General features: G+C 34.0%; 1 protein-coding gene across 1 annotated transcript in view; it reads right to left on the bottom strand.

The window, feature by feature from the left end:
• The window catches only part of LOC124360937, a 61,698-nt gene extending 57,363 nt beyond the window's left edge, over positions 1-4,335 (bottom strand). The window contains exon 1 of the mRNA XM_046814954.1: positions 4,057-4,335. Within this exon, the coding sequence (XP_046670910.1) occupies positions 4,057-4,216 (160 nt within the window). The 5' untranslated portion in view covers positions 4,217-4,335. The remainder of the gene's footprint in view (positions 1-4,056) is intronic.
• Between the last annotated feature and the right edge of the window lie 9,900 nt (positions 4,336-14,235).

The raw sequence follows: 14,235 nt of genomic DNA, 5'->3' as shown, positions 1-14,235 counted from the left end.
TATGTATATATAAATTCAAAGTCTGGAATATTTTTTATCATATATTTAATTGTAAAACAACCTCGACGTACAATCTTGCATCATTGGAAATATCTCCGTGCAACTATTTCTATAGCCAAGGATTCATTAATGATGCCCAAGGTACGCATTTGCAAAGTTTACTTTAAGTACATGACTGTGGTACCATTCCTGAGAACAGTTTTCAGTGTGGCTGTATGAAGAAATGTCGATCACGGTTTACAGCATCGAATTCGAGTACAAGCGATAACAGATGGGTTTGGCTGTATGAAGAAATGTCGATCACGGTTTACAGCATCGAATTCGAGTACAAGCGATAACAGATGGGTTTGGCTGTATGAGGAAATATTGATAGATGACGCGGAGAATACAGATGACGGTTTATAGCATCGAACGCGAGCACAAGCGATAACAGATGGCTTTGGCTGTATGAGGAAGTATTGATAGATGACGCGGAGAATACAGATGACGGTTTATAGCATCGAATGCGAGCACAAACGATAACAGATGGGTTTGGCTGTATGAGGAAATATTGATAGATGACGCGGAGAATACAGATGACGGTTTATAGCATCGAACGCGAGCACAAGCGATAACAGATGGCTTTGGCTGTATGAGGAAGTATTGATAGATGACGCGGAGAATACAGATGACGGTTTATAGCATCGAATGCGAGCACAAGCGATAACAGATGGGGTTGGCTGTATGAGGAAATATTGATAGATAACGCGGAGAATACAGATGACGGTTTATAGCATCGAATGCGAGCACAAGCGATAACAGATGGGGTTGGCTGTATGAGGAAATATTGATAGATGACGCGGAGAATACAGATGACGGTTTACAGCATCGAATTAGAGCACAAGCGATAACAGATGGGGTTGGCTGTATGAGGAAATATTGATAGATGACGCGGAGAATACAGATGACGGTTTACAGCATCGAATTAGAGCACAAGCGATAACAGATGGGGTTGGCTGTATGAAGAAATATTGATAGATGCCGCATAGAATACAGATGCCGGTTTATAGCATCGAATGCGAGCACAAGCGATAACAGATGGGTTTAGCTGTATGAGGAAATATTGATAGATGACGCGGAGAATACAGATGACGGTTTATAGCATCGAATGCGAGCACAAGCGATAACAGATGGCTTTGGCTGTATGAGGAAATATTGATAGATGACGCGGAGAATACAGATGACGGTTTATAGCATCGAATGCGAGCACAAGCGATAACAGATGGCTTTGGCTGTATGAGGAAATATTGATAGATGACGCGGAGAATACAGATGACGGTTTACAGCATCGAATTAGAGCACAAGCGATAACAGATGGGGTTGGCTGTATGAGGAAATATTGATAGATGACGCGGAGAATACAGATGACGGTTTACAGCATCGAATTAGAGCACAAGCGATAACAGATGGGGTTGGCTGTATGAGGAAATATTGATAGATGCCGCATAGAATACAGATGCCGGTTTATAGCATCGAATGCGAGCACAAGCGATAACAGATGGGTTTAGCTGTATGAGGAAATATTGATAGATGACGCGGAGAATACAGATGACGGTTTATAGCATCGAATGCGAGCACAAGCGATAACAGATGGGGTTGGCTGTATGAGGAAATATTGATAGATAACGCGGAGAATACAGATGACGGTTTATAGCATCGAATGCGAGCACAAGCGATAACAGATGGGGTTGGCTGAATGAGGAAATATTGATAGATGACGCGGAGAATACAGATGACGGTTTACAGCATCGAATTAGAGCACAAGCGATAACAGATGGGGTTGGCTGTATGAGGAAATATTGATAGATGACGCGGAGAATACAGATGACGGTTTACAGCATCGAATTAGAGCACAAGCGATAACAGATGGGGTTGGCTGTATGAGGAAATATTGATAGATGCCGCATAGAATACAGATGCCGGTTTATAGCATCGAATGCGAGCACAAGCGATAACAGATGGGTTTAACCAACACTCCGTAAATGGTCTGGTTTGAGTAGTTTCGATGACAGGCTATTACTGAAACCAATTTTGGCTTTACCGTTGTGGACATCACGACGAGCTATTGCAGCTATAATAACACTTGTCAGACAGACAGACATGTCCAGCCCCCTGCGCGAAGCGGTATCAGTCAGCTCCGAGAATAGGTTCTAGCTCAAATGAAAATTCCAAAGTGAACACAAGTAAGTTTTATCGACCGATCAAGTAATACGTGATTAATACCAGATTAAATTGCTGATCAGACGATAATTAAATTATTGATGATTGCAATTTGCTGTCAATATCTTAAAAAAGTAATTATCGTACAATGTGCATAACACAAGTGTTTTTGTCTGCACGAAGGAAACCGAGTGTCATAAGTTGAGCCACGTCACATTTGTGTGTACACAATATGCAACGTTGTCTAAACTATACCCAACGCTGTGTACACAATGTGCAACGTTGTCTAAACTATACTCAACGCTGTGTACACAATGTGCAACGTTGTCTAAACTATACCCAACGCTGTGTACACAATGTGCAACGTTGTCTAAACTATACCCAACGCTGTGTACACAATGTGCAACGTTGTCTAAACTATACCCAACGCTGTGTACACAATGTACAACGTTGTCTAAACTATACCCAACGCTGTGTACACAATGTGCAACGTTGTCTAAACTATACCGAACTCTGTGTACTGAAGGCAATAAATTACACTTAATCAGAATAATAGTTACGAAAGAGCTTTAATTTTTCAATTAAATTATTGAAATTTAAAATATTAAAATATATTATGGAAAACTAAACAAATTATTCTGTACTGTATGTATTGGTTATACGCGTATTTCTTTAATTATAAATGCAATATTGGTATAATGTAAATTAATTATAAATGCAATATTGGTATAATGTAACTTAATTATAAATGCAATATTGGTATAATGTAACTTAATTATACATGCAATATTGGTATAATGTAACTTAATTATAAATGCAATATTGGTATAATGTAACTTAATTATAAATGCAATATTGGTATAATGTAACTTAATTATAAATGCAATATTGGTAGAATGTAACTTAATTACTGACATATTATGTCCATTGTACATCTATATATATATATATATATATATATATATATATATATATATATATATATATATATATATATATATATATATATATAAATGTATGTTTGTGTTTGTCCTTTATGGAATCGTACACTATTTGACCGATCATTATGAAAATTTGAATTTAGCCTATGTGTACTTTTCGACGGCGAAGGTTTATATGCTATACTCATTTATAAAACTCACCACGAGGTAGCACTACAAAATATAAAAGTTTTCAAAGCGCCAGCACATTATAAACTGCAATTACGAAACAGTTACGTGTATTAATTTGCCAAAGACTATTTGAAGGCACTAAGTTAGGATATATGTTTGTCTTTATGATAAATATATGGTTGAACTTAAAGCTTGACTGTTAGACCGCTTTATAATAAAATACATGTACGTGCATAAACCAGAAGTGCAAATACACGGGCAAAGTTTAGGTAAAGCGTGCGAAGCCGCGGGAAACAGCTAGTTGGTATATAAAATCATGCACATCTATTGCTTTGCACTTGGTTTTGAACTAACACTAACAAATACAGTAGATTTTCAAATTTAGAGTGCTGAAAACGTGAAAAACACCAATGATCAAACAAATACAGGCGAATTTTTTTTATTAATATGTTTCCTTAACTTATTTTAAAAATTACTGAATGTAAAAGGTACATACGAGTTGGTTAATTGGGAAGAACCAAAACCAAAATATCGCTATGAGAACTCCACTTCTTGCCGAATAAAAGTATTCCCATAACTTCAGTCAATCGATTAAAATTTGAATCTCGCTCTTCAAATATCTTCAGAAACATGAATAGATGCACACTGATGAATACTGTTCTATAAATCTTGATTAGTGTTATTAGTTATAATATAAATATATAACGGAATATAGTCGGTACTGTAATGATAACGATAAACTTACTCTGCTCTATCAGTTGGTCGGACTTGTCATCTGCGTACTCGCCGAGGAAGCAGCGTTTCTCGATGAAGGAGCGGAAGGCGACGCCGAGGTCCATGAAGGCCACAAAAGCTATCCACCCTCTGAAGGCGTACATCAACTTCTGGTCGATGCTCATAGTCATCTGTCCACGTATATCATTATGTGCCGCGGTCTGGAGGCAGATTCCCGCGCGCCCGGCTGTAGTAGACAGTAGAACGACGACCGACGAGCAGTCACATTGCTGTTGTCGCCAGCAATCAATACAACACCACGCGCATGCGCAGACACGTCTCGCCGACCGCCGTGTCAACACGACACCAGCGCGCTCTGTCCATCGTGTCGTCATGAATTTTGCTTTTTATGTTTTCTTACTCCAGTAATTAATGCAGTATTTTGATCCTAGACAATGTTTGGTAAAAATAATTATTAGCCGTCAATTAATTAAATTAGTATTCTGTTATAACGTCATCTATTTCTACTTTTTCGCTTGAACTATATCACAGGTTATGTGTTCGAGTACGCTGTGTGTTGTAAAGACCGCCAATATTTAAAAATTAGCGTGTAGAATTAAATTTTGGCTTAGAAGTACTTAGCTTTGCCGTATCCGATTCTGAGGCGTCTATGTGGTCCATCGTCATAGATTAATGTAACTATTTATTTAATTATGACCTTGTTGAAAGAGTTTTTGTAACAAACAAAATACAAAACAGCGCAGTGGTTAGGCTTTCCACAATATTTATACCAAATCATCTAACAATCTTCACAAACTAAATCAAACGTAGGCTAGGCTATTACTCTGTACAGAACGTTCATAGAATAAACAAACAATTCAGAATACAAGCCAAATTGAGATTTGAAACATTGAACTGAACACAATTTCTAAAACAATAGGAAGAGTAATAAATTCCAATATTTCTTCCAAGAACGAGAAGGTGAGAATACAACTGTAATTGAAGTGGTGCCCCGGTCAGTGATGCTGTTTCCTGAGGCAAACATATTTAACAACTTTTATTTCTCCGTTGGCCGTAGGAATGTGGTGGCGTACCGGTTGGAAACAATATTGAAACTTGTTATACACACTCGATGTGAATGGCGGATTCGATGCGAATATTGACTTTAGCTTCATTTCACCTTCTTCTTAAGTGCAGCATCTGAAATCATCTGCTGTTGCAGAATTGACTTCTGAAATCTGGAGTTATTTAAACGCATATGTATGTGACAGATACGGCCAAATACAATATAGTTGAATCGGCAAAGGTGAGGGCTCTGTGGTGTAATGGTAACGTATTCACCCGGCAAGTGAGAGATCCGGGTTCGAGTCCCGGTGGAGCAAGTACTTTTTGTGGTTCAATGTTATTGAAATTAATAATATATTTTAATATGTTTGTATATTCTAACCAGCAATGTTCATAATAATGCCAAGCATGAAGTTAATTAATAATTAATATGTGATCTGTAGGTACATACATACCGGTACTGTATAAATTGAAAATCCTTGAGCATTATTATGCTACGTGTTTAGTATGCAAGTTTGGATTAAAATAGCCTAATTTATATGTACCCTGATTAGATATAATTTCAGTAATTGTAACGAACAACTTATTATTATTATTATTCAAGGCAGGAGTACGCGCACCACTTGTCACGTATCAGGCTTTGCTGAAGTTGCATGATACATTTCAAATCTATACCTCATTTCATTTTTTAGATATCCTGCGGACAGACAGCCAGATAATCATACAGAGAGAAATGTTTACATCTCCCTGACATGCAGAAGTCACTGTGCCAGTCTAATGAATGACAGGATACAATGACGCTCAGCCGAAAAGCATGAGTAGACATGCGTCAAATGGAGCTCCTTGTTGTCTAGGTATAAATGAAGTTTCATATAAAATTTATTTACAAAATACTAAATGGCGGTGGACACGGTCAAGGTTGTTAAATCTTCCTCGAAGAACTTATTGATAGAGTACAAGGGTCGCGCCTTTAACCAGTCTTTCATCACCCATACCCGAATTTTGACGCATCCAGGACTTTGACATTGGCCGGTAGCCTGTTAAAACGTTCGATGGCCAGGTTGGGGAAACTGTCCCTTACCAGATTCAGTCGAGTGAAGGGAATGTTGATTTCTTCACGTTACCTGGTCCTGTCGACGTGATTTTGTCCCCTAGGTTCAAAACGCGATAGGTTAAATTTCACATATTGGTCACTGTTTAGGAAGTATTGGCTACAAAGTGTCAAAATTCCAAGGCGCTGAAACAAGGGCTAGCAGTGGTCCAATCTTCCGCTTCTCGCGATAGCACGGACCCCACTATTCTGGAGCTTGAAGACCTCAGAGCACCCAGATGAATGGTCCCATAGTAACAAGCCGTAGATCAGACGGCTGTGAAATAAAGAATAGTAGGCCACCAACAGGTATTTTTCAGCCACTAGATTTACCAATCTGCGCAGCAGGTAAATCACACGTGTTAACTTAGTGCAGATGAACTCAGCATGCTTTTTCCACGAAAGTCGCGGGTCGAGGACAAACCCTAACAGCTTGACACTTTGGCTGTTCTCTTCCACTTATGGACCCAATGAGCAGATCGTGCTGGGGTTTCTCCTCATTAAGTTTAAGCTTGTAAACCACAGCTTAGCTCTGCTGAGTAGGCTGTCCGTCTCCCTCATAACTAGCGGCGTCCCTGTGGTACAGATGGTAGTGTCGTCAGCGAAGAGGAGTGCTTTCCCATCCAAACTGAGATCGTTGATATTAACAAGGAACAAGACTAGTCCAAGCACAGAGCCGTGTGGAACTCCATGCCGAACATTGCAGGGTTTACATGTAGTACCATGGACGAATAGAACCTGTTGCCTTCCACTGAAATAGAATTTGAAGGTGTCAAGGACCTCATCACAATCGTCCTCACTGTCCACCACCATCATGATCTATATAAGAAAACAATATCCCCAGACATGTAATTATCCTTATAGCGTGCAACCTGCTAATATCCTGGAGTATTATACAAACTCAGCTTATCGCTACCAATCCAAATTTCAATCAATACAATAAACTGAACGTATCATATACTTTCATTAATATCAGCAAAAACATAGTTAAAACATTTAGGGTTTCTTGGAGAACTAAAAAATGTGTCAATGACAATACTAAGAGTAAAATCCATTAAAGTTATCTGATATACCAATATAGTTAGCTATAAAACCTAAATTACAGTTAATCCATAAAACATTCAGGACATCTTAGCTACAATGACAAATAAATAGCTTATATACAAACATATATAACAACCAAAATCATAATACAGCACCATCAAAATAATATATGTTGTTTGTAACTCACTGATATTTTGATCTTTTCAATGTCTTCCAAAGTATTAATCTTGAGATACCTGTCTCCCGGCTTATCTCTTGCGAAGATCTTTCCGTCCCGACACCAGGCGTACGTGTAACCGACTTCTCTGCATTTATTCTTTAGCTTGAGAGATCATGAGTTCAAGTCCTGGAGACTAGGGAGGTCCAATCATGATAGGAATAATCTAATCAAATCAGATTTTTATTGCCGGAACATTAGGCTATACAACGCATGGGAAACGTCAGAGTTTTACTTTTTACTTGTTAAAATTTTTGTCAAACACACCACAAGAAATCTCATTCAAACATACAATTTTGCAAACGTACCTACATCCATTCATTCACCAATTATTCCCACTTCCAGCGACGAATTTTGTCAGTCTTTTTAATTAGTGGTCTCCCAATCATAAGCAAAAAAACTCGTCAACATTATAAAATGTTTGTGACACTAAAAAGCGTTTCAAACGAGTTTTTAACACTTTGAGCGTTGGAGTGTTTTTAATTGAATCTGGTAACTTATTGACAAAAAAATAATAGCAACACAGATTTAAACAAACCAGCATAGCCAATTTTTTCTGCATCCACCGCCATTGTGATTTGTGATTTGTATATAGTTTTGTGAATTTTATTTTTGTATATAGTTTTTGTAAAATGATGCAGTCAATCCGGTTTTACCGGTCATCGACGGAGCTGCCAAGTATCAGGTAAGTAAGTAAGAGCTGAGGCTTGAAAGAGATTAAAAAGCTGTTGCTTTTTCTGTTGACAATAATACGACAAAAATTAAAACCACTAACTAGTTCATGTATTGACTATTTCCTTTGACTATTCTCCGGTAAGTGTCAGAAGAAGATGGAAAAAAGTAACTCTCTCTTGATTGTGACACTTGTACGAGTATTCAGTTTTACTTGCCATTGACTCAAAGGGCTTTGATCATCGGTGAAACATTTTTAACTCCTGGCAAAAATATAGGGGTGACTTTGAATCTTTTATTTTAGGCAGTTATTGAAGAAATGGGGAAATTCATCGAATTTTCTTTGTTAGAGGATAGTAATTCAAATCTAGTACTTGGGCGAATAGTGTCATTAATTCTTTATCCAGTAACTTTACGGTACTTAAAGAATGGCGCTTGACTGCATGGTCTGGCAAACAAGTAATATGTATTTTAGTGTTTCTCGACTTAACTGTTTGCCAATTATCTAAGTCGTTATCAGACATATAACCATCCGATTATTTGTACTGATCTATTTCCAATACGTTAGAGTTCTTCCTAAATGAGGAAATGTAATAAATTATGATCATGTTCAAGAGCGTTCTGTTCCATAATGGAAGAAAGATAAACAAACAAGGCCTTAACATACAAAATAAACGGAATATATCAAACCAAGGAATGTTCACAATTGAAACTAAACCAACGCACTGACTTTACAAAAAATATATACAAAATAAGTTAAATCAAACAAGTAATTAAATGATTTTTCCAAAGAAAAATTAACATGTATGTGTTGCTGCTCCTGGAACAATATATTATATAAGTAATTTAACGTGAAGACTTTTTTTGCAAACTTTTATGTATTTACAATCTGTTCAATTTGAAAAGAACAATAAGTAAATATAATATACAGAAACAACATTAACAATTAAAATTTCTTCTTTGACTGTTGGGATGTTCAAATCTTGATGTAACATTTTCTTGGATACATACCATGGCGCTTTTGCAATTTTGATTAATACCGTTGAAGTATCTCCAGTTACTTGTGAAATTAATACAATTTTTATCAAACAATTTAATAAATTTTACTAATATTATTCTTAATTACATCGTATGATAAAGATTTTTCAGAAACAACAACATAACAAATCACAGTTGTAACAGCATTTTGAAAATCCATATTGATAATTATATCGTTATTTGAACCAAAATATTTTTGACGTGACAACGTCTTAAATTAGGTTGCGGCTCGGAGTCACTCATGAAAAAGTGTAACGCCCGGTAACGTTTCGATGCCCGTCCAGTGGGTCCGCCGCACGGGATCCGCACGGGATAAAGCAGATAACTGTGGGTCCGCCGCACGGGATAAAGTAGATAACTATGTTTATTCGTGAAAATGTGGAGTGCTTAGATTCGTCATTTACAACAACTACAATAATAAAGGTAAATAATTGTACACTGATATTTCATTATCGTAAACTATGATTGATTGATTAATTGTTAGATTGACACAAAAGTTGAGAAACTCAACTGCACAATAGTGTTTATAGGTTATGTCATACTATTGACAAATGTTGATAGTGTTAAGTAAATTATTAGTTTAAATCACTCTGCAATCAATCGTAATTCAGTCGATTGAGAAGAAACAGCGCGTATTGCTAGTCAAACATTTAAAATAACAAATTATAACCTCTAACCTGTCATAACAGTGCGACCAAACAAACGAACTAAACCGACCAATCAATCTCAAAAAGAACTTTCATTCTCTCATTTTGAGTTCCGTTGTGTCTTTCAACAATACTTGATTTCTCTTTCAGTATGATGCTTAATGTTGTATTTTCTCAAAACATCATTAAATTCTTTGTTTTTGAACTCTATATCTTTATCTGTATGAAGTAAATTTGGAGGTTTATGACTGGTCTTTATCGCATCTTTTACTATATCTTCGAAAGCCTTTGAAACGTGTTTTCCGTCTTTCCTTTCAATATTGATCTTGACCAAGAATATTTTGAGAAAGTATCTATAACATTTAACATATACTTAAATCCATCATTTTGATCCGAATAATTAGACATTATAACTAAATCTGCGGCCCATAAATCATCAATTCCTAGAGTTATTATTTTTCTCTTTTTAAAATTTTTTCGTACTGGTTTCTTTAATTTCTCTAGCTTTAATTTCTATTTCTTCTTTATTCTTCAATTCTTTCCTAACAATTACTTGTTTTGGATTCTTTATAAATTTACTCTTATTTGTCTTACATTTAGAACACTTTGCAGCAATTCTAAACAATCCATTTTGAGTTTGAAAAATATTAGAATCTATATTTTTAGTTTTTTTATTACATTTGTGAAAGCGAATTAAATCATCTTCCATTGACTTTACTCAATTTTCAAAGCTTTCAATTTTGTTTAATTCATCTAATATATCAGATTTTGCTTCATATATAAAACCATACGGTACTGTATCGATCTTGTTTACTAGAACAATTCTTTTATCATCTTTGGAACTCGGTGCTAACTTGTTTATTGTGATTGTATACAATTCATGTTTATAGCTTTTTAAAACATTCATCTCACGAAATTCTTCCTTATTTTCGAACAAACATCTCTTCATATTTTCAATTGTTATTGTTTTATTTACAACGCTTCTCTTAATTGTTTTACATCTAACTGGATTTTTATCTAGATATTTGTACAAGTACATTTTCGATCTTAATCCACAAAAATCTTTTAAAACTTCACTATTCAATTCATCCTTGAAATTTCTTATTACCTTCCTATTATTATTAGTGAAACAGTCATAATCTTTAATATTTTTATAAGGTTCTTTCGTCATTTCAACGAAATAACTATCTGTATCCATGTAACATAGATTTAAATCTGGATCATATTTCTTTAATTTATCGTAATAAAACTCGTACATCAACAATTTGGAAAGGTCGAGAACTGAAAAACCTACGTAGATTGGTTTGTTAAATTTAACTTTTGACGTGACAACGTCTTAAATTAGGTTGCGGCTCGGAGTCACTCATGAAAAAGTGTAACGCCCGGTAACGTTACGATGCCCGTCCAGTGGGTCCGCCGCACGGGATAAAGCAGATAACTATGTTTATTCGTGAAAATGTGGAGTGCTTAGATTCGTCATTTACAACAACTACAACAATAAAGGTAAATAATTGTACACTGATATTTCATTATCGTAAACTATGATTGATTAATTAATTGTTAGATTGACACAAAAGTTGAGAAACTGAGTTTATAGGTTATGTCATACTATTGACAAATGTTGATAGTGTTAAGTAAATTATTAGTTTAAATCACTCTGCAATCAATCGTAATTCAGTCGATTGAGAAGAAACAGCGCGTATTGCTAGTCAAACATTTAAAATAACAAATTATAACCTCTAACCTGTCATAACAGTGCGACCAAACAAACGAACTAAACCGACCAATCACCACGCGCGGAGTTAGAATTTAACTGTGTTTAGCAAGAATTTCAAATTCCAATTTTAGTAAATGTTTTATTCAACTTTACCATTTACAATAACAAATTTTAATTAATTTCAAATTATGTACAATGTTTTAGTAAACAAAATATATTTCTATAGTTAAAATTTGTGCAATTCTTATTTTCATTCAATTCCTTGTTCCTATTGTGCAATTTAATAATATTCATATCAATAAATATTCTACCGAGAAAAAGACGTTGTCACGTAAAATCTTCGCCCGTAAAACCGACTTTACAGGCAACCATAATTTTTTTGCTTGTACATATGACTCGCAATACAATTTTCTGCAAAAATATTAAAACATTTAAAGTTCGTTTTCTTGGCCTGTTTCATTGAAAATTCTTCATTTCTTACTTTGATATCACACCTATTTCGCACATTTTCCATAACTTTTCCAAAAACTGAGTTGTTCATTAACTTATAAAAATCTTTCTCAAAGTCACTTGTAGCTTTGGTTCTTATATCTGTGTTAAAATTAATGTATTCTTTCATAAAAGGTTTCTGATCAAATGCAATAACTCTATTCATATGTTTAACACCATTCCCTGTTCTAGATAGAACTTCAAATTTCTAGAATGAACAACATATTCAGTTTTAGCTAATACAGTTGTGCGCAACTTGTTTTTATAATATTCAGCAGCAAGTGGCAAATCTTTGTGAGTTTCATGTAAATTCGTTGGATATCCTAGATCAACCTCAAGAATATAGCCATAATCTTCATCGCCAGTGAGTTCTAAAATTGTTTCTTGTCATTCTTATTTTATATATGTTTTCGGATCCATCCACTTAATATCATCAATATGGTAAATTTTGTAATAATGCCCAACCATAAGGATTATTGGCATCGACGTACAACAGATAGTTCTCTGGTTTTGTTGCATCAAACTCCTTTAAATATTTGTTATTTGCTTTCAAATATCGTTTAACACATTTAGAAATGCTCCACGAATGACATTTTTAGTCATTAAATACATGTCATAGTCACGTATCAGCTGAAGCTCGGTTTTCGTTACTTTTAACATTGCATCCCATGCGAGACTTGGGAGCATTCACATAATGTGCTGGATCAAGTTTGTAACAATTTAAGCAAATGTTTCTGAAATTCTAAAATATATCGGCAAGCAATAGAACATCTTGGATATTATACAAATCAGAGTAATTTCCTAGATTTTTCCTGGACTTTATTGCAGAACGGACATGATATTGATATTTTTTCGCTCCATTTATTAAGGAAACATTTCTATGTATGGAGTTTCACTATTTAGTAAAATATCTTTTTATTTAGCCGTTTTAGTGCCAGAGATAAAATCAAATCCTTGTTAAAAAGTGCCGAGTTATTTTTTGTGTGACTATGCGAAAAGTGCCAGAGGGTTTTGAACGAAAACGCAAGATTAAAAAAAAAATGTGTATAAAATTGATTTTTTTTAAAAGCTCTTTTTTCTTTTTTGTAAATGTAAATTAATTAAGTATCAAAAGTATTTAACATTTAAATTTTTATTTCATATTTTAAATTAAAAACATCACTATAAACAGCAACATTTCCACGAAAACAAAATAAAAATCAAGTTTGAGGTGCAATAACTATTATAAACAAAATTTATTTTGATATTTCAATACTTTCATGATAAGGATAATTTAAAAACAATCCAAAATCATGTGTAATAAATCCTAGTATTGTGCCATAAATAAAATATTTATAAATAGGTATTTCCTAGAGATTATTTTTATTAATACGCAAGGTTTCAGAAAAAAATCCACTTAAAATTTATTTTTGATCATTAAAAGCTTTTTTCAATTCGTTTTAAAGGTAAATTAATTGTTCATCAGAAAATATATAACAATAAGATGTTTATATAATTAAAAAAAATAAAAATCACTTTAGACAGAGAATTTTCTACGGAAACAAAATAAAAATCCAGTTTAAGGTAAAATAACTAATAATTATAAGAAAAATGCATTTTTAAATTTTAATACTTTTATGATAAAGAGCATTTAAAATACCCTAAAATTATGTGTAATAACCTAATATTGTACAATAAACACTATTAATGTTATTTAAGCGCTAGAAGTTTGTTTTGCTATAAAGCACAGGGTTTTTGGAAAATATTCAGTTAAAGTTTATTTTTCAACATAAAAAGCTTTATTTAATTATTTTCTAAACTGTAATACTTTAATTTTAAAATCCATTTAAAACAATGCAAAATAATGTATAACAATAAGTACTAAAATGAAACTCAAAGCATTTTTCTATCCTTCTATACTTAGCGAAAGTTAGCAAATTTCATTATTTCCATATATGAATTTTTTCGATGTAAATGGAGTTCTTGAAAGAGTTAAATGAGGTTGGTGAATTCAAGTTTAAAGAATCCAAGAAGATAAATGAATTAAAGATAAATGAGAAATATAAAATTTTTAATTTGGAAAGAATTAAAGATAAATTTGGATTAACATTGCTGAACTGGAAGATTTCAAAGTATATTTGCCAAATATGTTTTTGAATATATTGGATGATCAAAGAAATCAACAAAAACGACAACTTACATTTAATATTTGTTGGAACGAAGAAAATTAAAGAAAAAGAATTTAATATCGT

Source organism: Homalodisca vitripennis, chromosome 4, assembly GCF_021130785.1.
Source record: "Homalodisca vitripennis isolate AUS2020 chromosome 4, UT_GWSS_2.1, whole genome shotgun sequence".
Lineage (NCBI taxonomy): Eukaryota > Metazoa > Arthropoda > Insecta > Hemiptera > Cicadellidae > Homalodisca > Homalodisca vitripennis.
This window is presented reverse-complemented; position numbering and strand designations above follow the sequence as displayed.